The 16,765-nt window shown below is 51.5% G+C and overlaps 1 protein-coding gene across 1 annotated transcript; it reads left to right on the top strand.

Moving 5' to 3' along the window:
- The first annotated feature begins 1,348 nt into the window (after positions 1–1,348).
- On the top strand, positions 1,349–15,511 carry LOC144100235 (protein argonaute-2-like). Its single transcript, XM_077633252.1, has 6 exons — positions 1,349–1,421; positions 3,051–3,358; positions 6,055–8,091; positions 8,546–8,773; positions 9,488–9,815; positions 15,466–15,511. The coding sequence occupies exons 1-5, from the start codon at positions 1,379–1,381 to the stop codon at positions 9,797–9,799; spliced, it is 2,928 nt and encodes a 975-aa protein (XP_077489378.1). The 5' UTR covers positions 1,349–1,378; the 3' UTR covers positions 9,800–9,815; positions 15,466–15,511.
- Positions 15,512–16,765: the final 1,254 nt, after the last annotated feature.

Below are 16,765 nucleotides of genomic sequence, written 5' to 3'. Positions count from 1 at the left end.
GTCGGGGTGTCTTAAAAGGCGCAGCTACAGAAAGAAATTTAACGAAGATGACACATGTGCTGTGTGTGGTAAATCTGTAGAAACAATAGAACACCTCATCCTAAAATGTGATGGTATCCACCCCGATGTCGATGCAGGCACAGTCATTCTTCCGGAAGCCCTATAGGGTTTAGACAGCGATGGTCACGTAAAAAATCTGCGGTGGAAATTAGCAAAAAGCGATTGGAAGATTGGTGGCTCAAAAGCAGAGAGGTGACATAAGGTTAGAAGTGTAGGAAGACGTATTTAAAGAAAATGGAGAGTTTTAATAACTTACAACACAGTTAAACAAAAATAAAGGGGAAAAAAGCTGAGCATGGTGGCAACTGCCGTCACCCGGTTTCAAAGGGCCGATGGCAGGTGGTGGATCGATGGATGGAAACAACTTTTATTAGAAAAAAAAAAGACTCGTCCATCGGGGTGCACATGCTCTCCTCGGCTGCAGGTGTCCGCGGTGAGCCCGCAGCAGCAGCTTCAGGGGGAGAGGGCATCACAGCCGGTTCCCCAGGAGCAGCAATGGCGGCAGAAAGCGCAGGGGTGGCAAGAAATGGCGGGGAGGGAGCCGCCATGGAGTTCTGCGTCTGGTGAGCGAGCGCCATAGCGTCCCTCAACGCTAGAACGCGTGGGTCCGCCGGCGACACGTCCAAGGTCCCGATGACGGAATCGAGGTTCTCCGAGGTGGCGATGAGCGCCGCCGTCAGGCACCTCACCGTGACCCGCAGATCAGCGATCTCGGCCTGCATTCGCCGCATGGTGCTGGACGACCTTCCTCTGGATGGCGTTCGTCTCCGTGATCGTGATCGTGAGCGTCCTGCCCTGCGTTGCTCATTGTCACCGCCGAACACAGGCCTTCGCTCATTCACGGTGTCTGTGGCCTCCATGGGGAGACCCCGCAGCGCCGCGAAGCCTTAGTCCCAGCGTCCGAAGGAGCGGAGAGCTAAAAAACACGTCCGCTCTCTTGTCCACCGGCCGTGACATCATAAGCGAACTTGCGAGCCGCACGTGAACGCGCCGGCCACGACGTTTGGCAGGGCTGTTAACCGCGGTCTGGCCGCTAACCGCTCCAATCCCGCTTCTTGACCAGACCAAATTATAGCTCCGCAACGACGACGGCGAAGAAGTGCATACCACGAACCGGTGGCATGACAGCGCGCGCTCGCCTTTTCCCTCGTCTGTGACGTCACAGCGCGGGTTCAACACTGGCTCGCTTCCCCATTGGCCCGACCCGGGGGCGGCACCCATACGGGCCGGAGGCTAGGCGCGAGGCACGTTCCGCCCGGCTCGTTCCAGAAGCAGCTCGTTCATCGGACGGGCGGTCGCTCTGGCATTCCTGTCGCAAATGGAGGCCGTCCCGCTGGCGCGGCCGCGAGGCCGCGGAAGAGGTGAGCGCTTTCCATGGGCCGCAGTGGCCTCCGTGATAGAGCGCAGCGCGCCTCCGGAGCCTATCGGGGAGCGCTTTCCATGGCCCGCAGTGGCCTCTGTGATAGAGCGCAGCGCGCCTCCGGAGCCTATCGGGGAGCGCTTTCCATGGGCCGCAGTGGCCTCCATGATAGAGCGCAGCGCGCCTCCGGAGCCTATCGGGGAGCGCATTCCATGGCCCGCAGTGGCCTCCGTGATAGAGCGCAGCGCGCCTCCGGAGCCTCTCGGGGAGCGCTTTTCATGGGCCGCAGTGGCCTCCATGATAGAGCGCAGCGCGCCTCCGGAGCCTATCGGGGAGCGCATTCCATGGCCCGCCGTGGCCTCCGTGATAGAGCGCAGCGCGCCTCCGGAGACTATCGCGGAGGTCGCGGGTTGCCTGTCGGTCCACCCCGCCTGGCTAGATGGCTTATATGACGTCACGACCGTAGGCGGTCACCGTGCCGCCCTGTCCGTTTTGTACGGCGCGGCGAAATCGCGATGTCCCGCGCGCGATGCCGCTTTTAGCTTGAGTGGCGATTCGGTTTTGACCGAAGCTGATTTCGTCATCGGTTTTCGCGATGCTTGACGCTCTTCCGCGAGATTTCTTCAGCGGACAGAAAAATTGCAGGTCGCGTTTTTTTTTTCGCCACTATATTTAGGTCTGCTAGCAGGAACGCGCTAGGCCTAACCCTTAGGTTAGTGCAACTGGCCTGTCGCGCGACGCGTAGGCCATTGCATCTTGCCTAGAGGCGCGCGATTCTCGTGTTTGGTTGCGGTGAAGCAACGAGCTTTGCCGTGCACTTTTTTGTTTAAATTCGCGCATTTGCCGCTGCTCCTGTGCGAGGCCGCTACAATGGGTGTAAATGGAATTACCAGTCTTGTTTTTCGCTCTCGAATATTGGCGGGAAGTAGTCATTCTGACGCGTTGGATGGTGTTAGCGCATATTTTTTTCCTCCCGCGCATATCGAACCCCTGAGTGAATAGCTTCACAATGGCCTTGTCGACTAGTCTTGTCTGCTTGCCATACATTAACCACTACGCGGCACGTCGCCCGATGCTTCCGGTTAGGCCCCTGCGACTTTGCTCTGGAAGGCATACTTGGTTCGATAGACTTACCTCACGGATTAGCTTAACTAGCTTCAACAACCTTCCCTCGCCTTTCCGCGATTTTCATTTGATTTTCAGAAAATGATATTTTCAGCTGAAGCCCAAGTGCGCTTTGACCGAATGCGAGATTTAACTTATTTCCGATGTGCCTCTTCAAGCCCACAGTGACGGGATTTGAAGGCTTGCGCTCCTCTGCCAAGCCATATGCAAGCCGAGCACCAGGCCGGGGCATAGGTGGAACCCATTTTTAGGAAACCGGTGGGTAAACCGGCCGGGAGCGGGAGTCGTGCCCACCAAGTCCCGAATTCGAGGCGGGTGCTCTATAGAGGGCGGGGTTATCATGTCTTCGGCGACTTCACATTACATAGCCCATTCTTGCAGGTGCGCAATAGAGAAACGCCCATTAGTGCTAAAAGCTGTTTGGTCATGCCATGCTGGCAAAACTGGTCTAGCATCAAGAAGCCTTGTTGATATCGGTGCTGCAACCTCCTTCCTTTTGGTCCAGGAGGGACAACCGGATGCTCAAAGCTGGCGCCATCGGCGCTCCAGATCAATGGCGCCACCCAGGCTTCGTTCGACCATGTCATGCAGCAGCAGGTGGTCACTGCGGCCCCGCCCCAGCTTCGGTCGAGCACGGACTTCGTCACCGCCGCCACAGCAGTCAGCAGCGTCATCACCCGCGGCGGGGGCACCGCCAACGGCAACGGAGCTCGCACTGTGGCGCCCACCGAAGGCTCGCCGACGGCCGCGCCCATGCGGGTCCGCAACGGCGTCGGCAACACCAAATCGCAGAATGATGAGCTCAAGATTCGGGTGAGTGGCGGCTGCTGCTGCTTCTGCGTGCCCCCACGTACGTGTCTGAAGCCGAAGGCGTGGGCGGTAAAGCCGTCGTAGCATGTCGGTAGTTAGTCGTACCGCTACCGCGCATGCGCAGTTCACCCTGAGGGCGCCGGGTGGCGCCACGTTCCCGTCAACAGCGCGCCTGCCTTCCACGTCGGCACCAATCAGCGCGTGCGCAGTGGCGGGGCACGTTGCGCGGCTCTCGATTGTTGGTCCATGATAGTTGCCAGACTGCCAGCCATGGCTAGGTTAGTGGCGTTTTTAGTGACCGTGCATGCACAGTAGCGTACCGAGATGGTCGCAGGTACCATATATTGCGCCCAAGGTGGATCTCAAAAAAATTTCAAGTGGAGGCGTTACACTGCGCAGCAAGCGAAAGTGAAACTTAGGAGCTACCGCTGCCTTGTCACGTGAGGGCCTCTTTTCCATGATGCCTTCCATTATACATTTTATGACTAGACTTCAGAAATGTCACGTGATGCGAACTGCACTAACATCCTTCAGCGGACAAAGGTAGTGCGCAATCTCCTCTCTGCTGTTTCGCCACTCCTCTTCCCTTGTCGACTATGGGTCCCCCTACGTTATGCTGAACCACAGCACTCTCTGGAATGATCGTGCTACGTACGATATCGGTGCTTGCATCCGCCGCTCGCGTTTTTTGGCACCGCGGGGGAAGAAGAAACGAGAAAGCGCGTGAAAAGCACGGGACGGCATCCCACCAATGGAAGGGCCTGATGACGAAACTATGGGCAGTATAGGAGGTGAGCGGCATCCTTCAGAATTTAATGGTGGAAATTATTCCGGAGACCTCCACTACGGTACCTTTTCTTTCTATCTTCTTTTACCCCCACCTTCCGCCCTTCCTTTACGGCGCGGTTCCGGTGTCCACCGACATATGTGATTCAGCAAGATTGTTCATCTTAGCGTGAACATGGGTAGCGCAAAAGCGACATTCACATGAAAGAAGACGGTACAAGCGCAGTCCCGTCTTCTCTCATGTGAATGTCCCTTTTGCGCAACCCATCTTTACGCGACATATGAGAGACGTCTACTGCGCCATTTCCTTTCCTCAGAAAAACAATTTTCGACTTTTTTCTTCGCAGGTTGGCTTTATTTTCAGTTCATTGAGGGGATTCCGATACCGCATTGAGAATGATTAGAGACGCGTGCTTGCATTGCTTGCTCAGGTACCCTTGACGTGGCCTATGCAGCTACTTGACGCAGGTCACTCGCCGAAATTTTCATTGTGCATGCGAACTTTCGAATGGTGTGTAAGATATTTGTGACACAAGAAAATCTTCTTTGTGAATGTGGATTGCGTATTTTTTCAGGAAGGAAACTCGAAATTTGACCACAAACACGTCCCTTTCCGCCCCTGCTTGCTCTTAGCAGAGAATGCAGTAGTAGAACTGTCACGAGTAGTTAGATTAATAAAAGAAGGAAATGTCACCAGGAAATGGATTTTTTTAAAGAACTAGTTGTCTGCCAGCGCCACAGTGAGATATTACCAACCCTGTGGATGACAGTCTCAGCTGCTTATGCGCCATAAAACCCAACACACACACGCACGCACACACAATTAGTAAAAATGAATCACCACGTGAAATTCACCTACGCTCAGCGCCTAATTTATAACTTAATTTATTCTTCCATGCAGTTTCAGTTTTGATTTCAGCAGTCGAAAGACTGTTGTGATGTCACAAGTGAGTACCAGGTCTTATGAAGCATACAAAAAGTAAAATATAGCTTTTTGTTCATTTGCTGCCATCCTGACTTCTGCAACAGTTCAGTGTAAGAGTTTCAATTAATTAAAACGACAAAGCAGAGTTCATATTGCAGTTTTTGTTTACACTGCCAAAAACTTAAGTGTCTTCACTCCCTCAAAGAATGCTTGGTCCTCTCGCTCGCCTTTGTTACAGCGCTGCGACTGACGCTGCAAACTTCAGGTTGCCCACAGCTGTCACTTCGCCCCACTGGTGTCTCTGAAATTTGAATTTTTCGCGTTTGTCTCGAAATTTGCCATACTTTAAAAACAAAAGATAAGAAAGAGTAGTGCGGTGGATTAAGAGCTCACAGGAGTAGATTCCGTGCTAGTAGTCCACGGGCAAAAAAAATGAGTCACAGAAACAAAATCACGAGTTCTCATCCGCAACGTAGACGTGACAATCTGACCAATGCATTCCATTCACTTTGGTTTCTCTCCTTATTTTGTCGAGATCATTCTGACCTCTCCATATCAACAGCGTGACGCGAAAGTCAGTATATCTTGACTTATATCGATTAACCTATACATGGAGGAGTTTACATTTAGACAGCAAACGCGGAGGCCATGGCGTAGTTCACGCGCGGAATCTGTGCGTAATTCAACTGCCTACCCGGCAATTCTGGTCAAAAGATCTGCAAATCTTCCGTCGGCAGGCTTGCATTTTTTTAGTAACGTTTTCGCTACCGTCAAAAACGTTCCCCATTCTTTTTCTATGGCAGACTTAACTGCTTGACGCCAGCTAGTAAAAAAAAACATTCGGACTAGGAACATTACCTCCAATATTTTCATAACGATACCTCACAATTTTCCAATACTCAAAATTTTTGTCCAAGAATGCTGAACACTAGTTGTGCGCTGTGGGAATCTAAACCTTAGCCGCGGACTGCCCCGGCGTGGTCTGCAGGAAATCGAGCGGACCCTGCCGTCCCATTTCCCGCGCCGGCCCTCGCAAGGCCAACTGGGCCGGCCGATCCAGCTGACCGCCAACCACTTCAGCGTTGACATTCCTGCCGGAAAGGTTTTCCACTACGACGTGGAGATCTGCTCCGAGACGCGCAAGGAGGCCAAAGTGCCCGAGAAGCGCAAGTACCGCTGCATCAGCACCAAGATCAACCGCCTGGTCATCGAGCTGCTCGTGAAGAAGTACCGGGTCGACCTGAACGGCTGCATGCCCGCCTTCGACGGCCGCAAGAACCTGTACACGCGCCGTGAGCTCAAGTTCCGCGAGCGCACCTTCACGGTCGACTTCGAGGAGGACCAGCGGATTCAGGAGTTCATCGTCAAGATCCAGTACGCGGCCACTGTGAATCTGGACACGCTGCACGCAGTCTTCGACAACTGTGTCAGCCAGGTTCCCCAGGAGGTCCTCCAAGCTGTCGACATCGTGCTGCGGCACGGACCGTCGATCAAACTCGTGCCCGTCGGGCGGTCCTTCTTCAAGCCGCCGCTCCCGAACGACAACAACGCACTCGGAGGTGGCCGCGAAGTCTGGTTCGGCTACTACACGAGCGTGCGGCCCGCTCAGTGGAAGCCAATGCTCAACGTCGACATGTCGGCCACCGCCTTCTACGAGCCTCTGCCGGTGACCAGCTTCATGTGCAAGCTGTTCAGCGAGGGCCGGCGCGAGATGTCGGCCGGAGACTTCAGGGATCTGCGTGACTTCCAGAACGCTCGTCTGAACAAGGAGCTCAAGGGTTTGCGCGTCAAGGTCACCCACCTTCCCTACCCGCGCAAGTACAAGGTGGTTCGCGTCACCAAGGAGCCAGCCAAGCAGCTCTTCTTCAACATGGAAGACGGCTCCAGTTGCTCGGTGGCCGACTACTTCCAGAACCGCTACGGCCGCCTCTCGTACCCGAACCTGCCCTGCATCCAGACCGGCAGCGAGACCCACCCGGTCTACCTCCCGCTGGAGGTATGCGAGATCGTCGCAGGGCAGCACTGCAAGAAGAAACTGGACGAGAACCAGACGTCCGAGATGATCAAGCGCACGGCCCAGCCCCCGGCCAAGCGTTTCAACGAGATCCGCCAGTCGGTGCGGGACCTGGTCAGCAGCAGCGACCAGTGTCTACGCGAGTTCGGCATCAAGATCAACACCGAGCCGACGCAGCTCAAGGGTCGGGTGCTCGACCCGCCGTCGCTGGTCTTCGAGAACAACTCCGTCGGCAAGCCCCGCGACGGCACCTGGGAACTGCGGGGCCGTCACTTCTACAAGCCGGCCACGCTGGCCCGCTGGACGCTGCTCAACCTGAGCCGGTTCGCGCAGCGAGAAAGCCTCGACAACTTCGTCAAGATGCTCATTCGCGGCGGCCAAGAACTGGGCATGCGCATCGAGCAGCCGCTGGATGTGACCACGACTGACGCGAGCCGCAAGCCCATGCGGAACGTCCTGCTCGAGGAGCAGCGCAAGACGGCCAAACTTGAGATGGTCATCATCGTGCTCGCGAAGAACACGAACTACGCCGAGATCAAGCAGGTAGCCGAGACCGAGATCGGACTGCGCACCCAGTGCGTGATGGACAACAACGTGACCAAGAAGTGCAACGCCGCACTCATCACCAACCTTTGCCAGAAGATCAACGCCAAGCTGGGTGGCACCAACAACAGCCTGCTGGCCCAGGAGAAGCCGGACATCTTCCAGAAGCCGGTGATCATCATCGGCGCGGACGTGACTCACCCAGCGCCCGGGGACAAGCTGAGGCCGTCCATTGCGGCGTGTGTTGGTAGCTTGGACGCCATCCCGTACAAGTTCCATGCCTCCATTCGCGTCCAGATGGAGGACTCCGCCGCCACTTCACGCCTGGAGATCATCAAGGACCTCAAGGACATGATGAAAGACATGCTGAAGGCCTTTTACCGAGCTACCAAGCACAAGCCGGAGCGCATCATCTTCTACCGGGACGGAGTGAGCGAAGGGCAGTTCATGGAGGTTCGCAACCGCGAGGTAAGTTTCGAATGCAATATGATATATCCCCACATCTTTTTGTGGGTTGTTTATAATTGCAAGAGGCAGCAGCATATTGCCTCGCGGATTCGACAACGAACATAATCGACTGCGGTAATTGGCGGTTCTTAATGAAATGCAACACACCACAACGCTGGTGTTCATCGTACCTGTCTTGCATTGAGTTGCATTTTTAGCTGTCATGAATTACCTGATAGCCCGATCAAGACGCGCTTCCGAATTAATATGAATTCTACCAGTTTTCCAAATACGATATCAATTTACTCACAGCGCCATAAGTTTCTCCTAACTTGGTGCGGAGACGACGGTTCGTAGCAGTTCTGCACGCCTTGGTGTTGCCCTGTCCACCACCTGTGTCAAGCTCGAGAAACAGTGCTTTAACAAATTAGCTGACCAGTTCAGGACTACAGCTGGGCCCTGATCTTGTTTCCAGGTGAGCGCCATCCGACTGGCGTGTAAGGAGCTTTCCCCGAACGAGACGTACGAGCCGGCGCTGACCTTCATCGTGGTCCAGAAGCGTCACCACACACGTTTCATGCCCGCCAGTGACCGGGACGGGGTTGGCAAGTGCCGCAACGTGCCGCCCGGCACCATCGTAGACTCCGTGGTCACGCACCCGCTCGACTTCGACTTCTACCTCTGCAGCCACTTCGGCATTCAGGTGCGCAGTAATGGAATGCCGTCTGGGGCACAGTCTCAGTAGTCGGTACTAATAGCCGTAGAGGATCACAGGGGAGCTGAAATTCCCCAATGACGCAGAAACGAACTGAACGTGCTCAGAACTTGTCAGTGCGACACTATGGATGCAGTGATAGGGAGTTTGGGCGCTTCTTACACACTATAGAGTACAGGATTACTGTTAGCTCTGGGCCCAGATAGCAACTGCGCATGCGCCAACTTTGATGTTCCATTGCGTGACATCCAGTAAAGGGTTCCCGCAAAGTGTAATGTGTTCCAAAAAGGGGACCACAAGAAGAGTAACAAATTTTGGAGGCACTCAGTTCATCATCATGAGTAGCATAATCAGCCTGACTATGCCACTGGGCATAAAGGCCACTCTTATGTCTCTCCAATTAACCCTGTCCTTTGCCAGCTCCGGCCCCGCCAACTTCTTAATCTCATCTGCCCACCTATCTCCCTGCCGCCCCTTGCTACGCCTCCCTTTTCATGCAATCCACTCCGTTGCCCTTAAGGACCAGCGGTTGTCTTCCCTTCGCATTACATACCCTGCCCAAGCCCATTTCTTCCTCGTGATTACTAAGTTAAGACTGCGAAAGTCTTAGCGGGGATGTGACGCGAGGTTTGTCGTCTGCATCTAGGACATAATTGCTGCGGTCCCGCGGGTTTAACCGCCCCCTTGGCGTCTGTGGTGCAGGGCACGAGCAAGCCGTCGCACTACTACGTCGTGTGGGACGACTCCAGCTTTACGGCGGACGAGCTGGAGAAGCTGAGCTACTACCTCTGCCATACGTACGCTCGCTGCGCGCGCAGCGTGAGCATCCCGGCGCCCGTCTACTACGCACACCTGGCCGCGTACCGGGCCAAGAACCACGTGGCGAGCAAAGTGGACGTGTCTAGCTCGAGCAGCGACTCGTCCGAGGGTAGCGCCGACTCGGTCGCAGCTAGACAGTACGTCGAGGCCGTCAAGGTGCTCGAGTCCCTCCAGGCTGCCATGTACTTCGTCTGAGGAGGATCGCTGCCGGGTGAGCGATGCCCAAGAGTTCACTCAGCTGTCGTGACGTCACCGCGACATACTTATGTGTGGCGCGGTGAATGTGTTTCACGTACCGAAGCGGCTCATGGGTTATGACAGGTATGGTGGTGGACGGCTCCGCATTAGTCTTGGAACACCTGAGGGTTCCTTAGCGTGCTCTGCCTTTGCATGGCACACGGGGGTCTTCCCATAGCCAGTGTGCTGTCACGGCGGGTCAGTTATGGGACCAGTGTAGGCTATGTGCGTAATAACCAACGTCTCGACACGAGGGCTCATTGGCGAAGAGTTGCACTAGACGGTGCTGTTAATTAAGGAACTTGAGTCTCGTCGGCAAACAAAACATGGAAACGCGGGACCTAAGGCATGGGCAGGCTTGTTGCCCACAGTTAATGCTATCAAAGCTCGTACATAAAATAATTATGCGATGTTTCGACTAAATTTCGAACGAAGGTGACTCTTTGGAAAGGCGAAGCAATCGCTACGGCGGCCATTTTGAAACAGTACGCTCTTACACCGCGGCAGCAATTACTTTAGCTTCGTCCTTCTCCAAAACGACGGCCACGTACCTGGTTCCTGCTTAGTTTTATTGCACCAAAGGACGAAGCAAAACAAAGTACCGGGGGCAGTGCAATAGCGCAGATGGTTCGAACTGAGCGCCGTAGAGATAACGCCTCGCCTGCTGACACTGAACTTCCTAGGCATATCATGTGCTGTAGCGGTTTGGCGGGAAATATTCTTCACTCTGCAGGGCACCTTCTCTTGCCCTTCGCTAGCAACTCGCCGTTGGCTGTGCCCACCAGATTGTACCAAGAAATCTTTATTAGCTAGAAAATTGATTTTGAGACATGCCACGGCCGAGTTTTTTTTTCTGGTTAACACCTTGTTTAACGAAATCTTTCCTGCAGTTTCTGCCCCCAGTTAAACTTTCAGTTAGGAAATTCACAATTGACGTCACGTAAAGGTTATGCCATGAATTTGGTTTTACAGTCATGTAAAGATACAGTGAACTAAATTTCGCGAGGACCTAATTTTTCAAGTTTTCATATTTCTTAAAAATTAGACCGAAACGTCGACTTACAATTCGTGAAATTATCTTCAAAGAAGCACGTTGTTCTTACCTTCATTTCCTGCATTCCTACGAAACATATTGAACGTCCTTTCAATTTAGCGTTACTGATTCTGTTTTCTAAATGTACGAATGTCCTTCCACCCCTTGAATTCACGGTGAATTTCGGCGAGTCATGTCATGTGTATGGGCTTCATCCGTTTTGCAAGGACCTCTAGCATTACACTCACTAGAGTATGCCCTGCTACACTGCTTGGTATGCGGGCGCATGATACAAGCATGAAACTATCTCGTGGAAGAAGTACGGGCCTGCCTCTTCTCGAAAGGTCGTGAATATTAATGCGATAGCGTTAAAAGGCTGCATTCTCCAGAAGATCTGGTAATTGCGTTGTCGGCATCGGTGCCGTGAGCGTATAGTCACGGGCATGGCTCTCGAAGGTTTTCTCCAGACAGCAACCTGTAGGAGGCAGGTGGGCCACCTAGGTGACGTTAAGGGTTACGCTACCGAGTCATACCCTTAAGACGGACCTTTTGTCTCCTTTAGTTTTTCTGAGCAATGACTGCATAAAATCCGCGATTGTTTGAACATGCAAAATATTTCCCTGACAAATTTGATCATGTACAAATGAGGAGAAGTCTTTCGATGTAGTTGGGAGCAGCCTTCGTGTGCACGTCTTATGTTATTCGTGTGTTCGTCCAAATGTTTTGTTACCGCTTTAGTGTGCGATGCTCCTGGCGCGGGAAGCTTCCCTTTCAAAAATGATCTATAGACAGTCTATAGACTTCTTATAGACTCTACTGCCTTCCTATTGATATTTCGTTTTGTCAATTCATAGTAGATAGACTGTCTATAGACAAGTCTACTAAAAGTGTAAGGCCATAAATCTATCGATCGTCTATAGACTGTCTACAGGTTTTGTGTTGCTTATAGACTGTTCTCTAGTATTTGTCTATGGAGAGTCTATAGATATATAGACTGTCTAAAGAAACTTCTGCAAGGGAGCTGTGCAGTCAGCATGCAAGCTGGCAGGTTGAATCAGTGTCATGACGCTTGTGCTTGCGTGTTTTGCTTTTTTTTTTCAGGTCATCAGCGGCAGGGCAGACTGCGACCACCCTTTTTTCTTTTTCATTTTTGGGTGCAGTGACACTGAAGGGTACTTGTTTTGTTTAACTTTGAAATAAAGTGGCTTGTGCTTGTTACATAACTTCGTTGTTTTATTCACAACTGGCCGAGAGTAAATGAAATGACTCCAGTTCCGATGAGCAACATGGGCAGGTAGTAACAGTACGCAATTAAATGGTAGCGTTCGCACCGAGATCACACTGAGCAGCATGTTGTTCAGTGACGTGGGACTGCTTGCTTGGGGCATCACCAACGTTACTAGCCTCATACAGTCAATTGTACCACAGCCTCTGACTTAATTTTGGTTGCCTTCTCTGTGTGCGAGCATGTGGGTTGTGCCGAGATCATCTTTTTTGTCTCATGTGTTGACATAGTGCTTTCCTGAGGCTCGTGTTGTGAGCTATTATTCAGATTTTCAACTGACAAGAGGGCATGCTGACTAAATATGCTCGCAGCGCTGTGCTCGGTTTGTTTCCCCTCCCACACACTTCTGTTTTAGTTACAAATGTTTCACTCTTATGCTAAGTCACTTGGGAGAGGGAAGCAAACTCCCTGCCACTTTAGGTTGTCTGGTTTCTGTAGCCATTTTTCTCTGTGCCAATGAAGAATTTTGACTGGCTACATGCGAGCAAGTTGAGTGGCAGAATGCAAGTGACATGCCTGCAAACCGGCTTTTGTTGCAACACTGCTTGTAGTTCGTTGCAAGCATCTCAATGACTGCATTTGTCAACACGTTGAGGCGGATGTAGCCCTGCTCTTTCCGAGCTGGCCATGCTTGCATTGGACGTATGGTGGTACTTGTGTGGAAGCATGGCTATCTCAGTCAGGCTACCACACAAACGTTGGAGGTTTTAATTAGCGCGTTTCTAGTTTGTGAAACTGTTTCATGTTTTTTCTCTCTGATATACAGTTTAGCTTGTTTTCCGAACTGCGCGATATGCGGGACACTTTTTTTGCTCTCATATAATGTTGTGTGGAAGGTCGTCAACCATGTCCTTCAGTCGGAGTTCGTCAGCATGTGTGTTAGTGGTGCAAAATAGCATCGCTTCTCTGTTGGATAGGGCAGTGACGTGTTGGCAGAAGTTGACGGTGATGCGGTGCTCGTGGGGCGCTTGCAGAGGAGCACGAAATGAAAGAAGCCGATGTGCTGCCCTCTGTGCTTGTTCTGGCAAAGTGGTTATTTGAATACTTTGAGGGCCATTCTGCGTCCCTCAGTTGGAGCCTGTACACTCATCTCGAAGTTGCCAAAGAATAATGTATCTTCTTGAACTCAGACGATGCTGCAGAAGACCTCGGCTGTGCTTCAAGTTTGATTATGTGTTGTGAGGCCACCTGATCAGTGTATGGACTGCCCAGAATGCCGCCGCAGTGATTGCTTCGGGAGTTGTTGTTTGAAGGCGCGAGTAACCACGACGCGTCTGTGGCTTTCTGCAGTCCCCCAATTTTGAATCGCGTTGCAAGTGTTGAGTTGCTTGGGCTGTCACTTCCTGTACTGTTGGGGAAGCTCTGTGACCGCTGCTTGGTGCACGGCTAGAAGCAACGTTGGGCTTGCTTGTGTACATCTGCGATTAAAAATCTTATCTGCATGTCTGGCCTCGCAAGGTTTCTGCTCTGCTTACAGTGATGGTGGCCAGGATACCACTGGCAGTATTTGTCAGTTGTGGCTTGGTGTGGCTTAAGCCAGTGTAAGTTTGGCTTCAGGACAAAGAGCTCCACTGTGACTTTGTTGAAAGCTTTGTCCTTGGAGATGTCAGATTTGTGAATCACTAATCGCCATAGTGACCTGGCTGGCTTGGCTGTGACATCTGACAGTTTCTGGTGACCTGTTTTCGATGAAGGAAGAGATTTAGAGAGGCTTTGTTTAGTCAGCCTATATTATGATAGCTGGACAAAATTTACACTCCTCCGTGGGACTGTTTGTACACTGGATGCTTACTCTACACCAGCCAGTAGACAAGTGTGGGTTCAGTGAGGACAAACCCTCAGTGTAGGTAACATTGCCAGTGTACTCGTTTATGCTCACTTGATCATCTGGTTCCATTTGCAAGCAGTTCTGCAGCTGGATGTTTTGTGTCCTAGTATACCTCGCAGGGCTCTGGATATTCAGTGCAATTCTCAGTTGTGACGTGTGGTGTTTGCGTGGTCTAGGAGAGTGGTGGGAGGCTGTCTATATTGTTTTTTCATACAGCTTCCAGAAGATGTGTTGCACGAACATTGCACTGTCGGGGTGTGCAAAGCGTGCAGGGCATGTATACCTCCTCCAGATTGTGCGTTGAACGATGTGGAGCTAGAAGTGAAGTTGATAGTGAAGCTGGAATTGAAACAGACAAGGCCACATTTGTTGTTACCCTAGCCAGGAAGGAAACGAGAGCCCGCCATTGCAACTGTGTGGGGAAACGTTTAGAGTGAATGGCATGGTACAGTATGGTACGCTTGAGCCTTGTTTGTGGTTGCCATGCCCCCATGTGGCTTCGTCATGCCAAAGCATCTTCTTTTTTTCTTTTTTTTTTGTGGGAAGGGTCTTCACAACTGTGATGGGTGCCAGCCATATTGAGTTCTCGTTGCTACTGATCTAACAACCCTTGTGGTCCTTTCCCAACTCTGCTGTTAAGTATACGTCTCCCTTTTTTGCTATTTTGCTTTAACAGGTACAGCACCTATAATCTTACCGCTTCAAAAAGTTGTGTTCGCTTGTTGCCCGACAGTCTGGCACGTCCAGGGTATGTCGTCCCTTGCGTGACGTCTCAGCTTTGTGGCGCTTTGCTGCCAGCTTTGGCGCCACCCTGCCACCCTATTGTTTGCATGCCCTTGAAAATACCCAGTGTAAAGAAAAATCATTTAGCTTCCAAAGTGATGATGATAAAGGGCAAAACCTCTTGAGAGATCGTTAGCTTGGCATGTCTGTGTGGTATGGTATGGTGACAGTTTTTCCTGTTGGTTAGAAGTGGCACTTTTTTGCACCCCCCCTCCCTATCTCCCTCATATTTTGTCAACTGTACGTAGGTGCTAGAGTGTGAACTCCAAGCCATTTGCTTCCTTGCTGTAGTTTGCAGCTACATGTTACCCTACCATGCAATAAGAAGTAGAAGTAGTATAGTCTATATGAAGTCTGTAGACTTCTTAGAAGTCTATAGACTCTACTGCATTCCTACTGATATTCCGTTTTGTCAATTCATTGTAGAGACTGTCTATAGACAAGTCTACTAAAAGTGTATGGCCATAAATCTATAGATTCTCTATAGACTATCTATAGGTTTTGTGTTGCCTATAGACTGTTCCTCTAGTTTTCGTCTATGGAGAGTCCATAAATATATAGACTGTCTAAAGAAACTTCTGCAAAGGAGCTGTGCTGTCAGCATGCAAGCTGAAAGCACAGCTCCCTTACAGAAGCAAGCTGGCAGTTTTAATCAGTGGTATGACTCGTGAGCTTGCGCGTTTTGTCTGTTTCAGGTCTTCAGCAGCAGGGCAGACTGCGACCAGCCTTCTTTTTTCTTTTTTGGGTTCAGTGACATTGAAGGGTACTTGTTTTGTTAAACTTTGAAATAAAGTGACTTGTGCTTGTTGCATAACTGCGTTGTTTTATTCACATCTAGCCGAGAGTAAATGAAATGACTCCAGTTTCAGTGAGCAATATGGGCAGGGAGTAACAGTATGCAATTAAGCGAGTGCTGTGCCATATGGCTGCTCGTGTGTGGATGTTGGTAGACAATTACTACCTAGACAGTGCGCAGTTTTCTTTCCTCAAAACCAAACCAACCTTAACACCGTTCCCAGTGTTCTACCCCCCCCCCCCCCTGCTTCTGTGGGACTCCAAATACTTCGGCAAAATTTTGATCTTTCCACCCACTGTTCCAGTGTGGCGTTCGGGCCTGCAGTGACTGCTGAGTCGTGTTGGAGTAAGCCCTTTGTTTTTTAGCAAACTCCCTGCACCAGGGGCTAAGCTGCAACCAGATGGCTAGCACTGGCTGGTGGAATGGGCACACGCCGCCTCAGGGGCCCTGGGCTAGGGCTACCTTCACAACACTCTTTGGTCAGAATAATAATAATTGGTTTTTTGGGGAAAGGAAATGGCGCGGTATCTGTCTCATATATCGTTGGACACCTGAACCGCGCCGTAAGGGAAGGAATAGGGGAGGGACTGAAAGAATAAAGGAATAGGTGCCGTAGTGGAGGGCTCCGGAATAATTTCGACCACCTGGGGATCTTTAACGTGCACTGACATCGCACAGCACACGGGCGCGTTAGCGTTTTTCCTCCATAAAAACGCAGCCGCCGCGGTCGGGTTTGAACCCGGGAACTCCGGATCAGTAGTCGAGCGCCCTAACCACTGAGCCACCGCGGCGGGTATTGGTCAGAAGAGCAATAACAGTTTTCACTCACTCAGTGCTTGTGTTCTGGTCTTGGTTCTAAGGCACACTTCTGAACTTATTCCCATATTAAACCATGCCGTGGTTACCAAAACAAAGATGTTTAAAATCGTCTATAATTGAAAATGTCGCATTATATACAGTACTTCACATCACGAATTCTGTTCAACTGGAAGCAATGCAAAGCTTCGGGGCTTCATACCTTTTGCAAAGGCTTTTCACGTAAGCCGCGCATTCGCGTTGCGGCGACATGGCTGTATTGAAATCTGTAACGTTCTTACTGTTAACATCGCACTGCTAAGCATTCGGCGTTACAAGGACGCCGAAGACTGCCGCAAGAAGTTATCAGCATCATCCTCCCTCCCCCAAAATTGGCCGTAGCC

This window comes from Amblyomma americanum, chromosome 8, assembly GCF_052857255.1.
Source record: "Amblyomma americanum isolate KBUSLIRL-KWMA chromosome 8, ASM5285725v1, whole genome shotgun sequence".
Taxonomy (NCBI): Eukaryota; Metazoa; Arthropoda; class Arachnida; order Ixodida; family Ixodidae; genus Amblyomma; species Amblyomma americanum.
The sequence above is the reverse complement of the archived record's forward strand: the minus strand, read 5'-3'. Positions and strand labels throughout refer to the sequence as shown.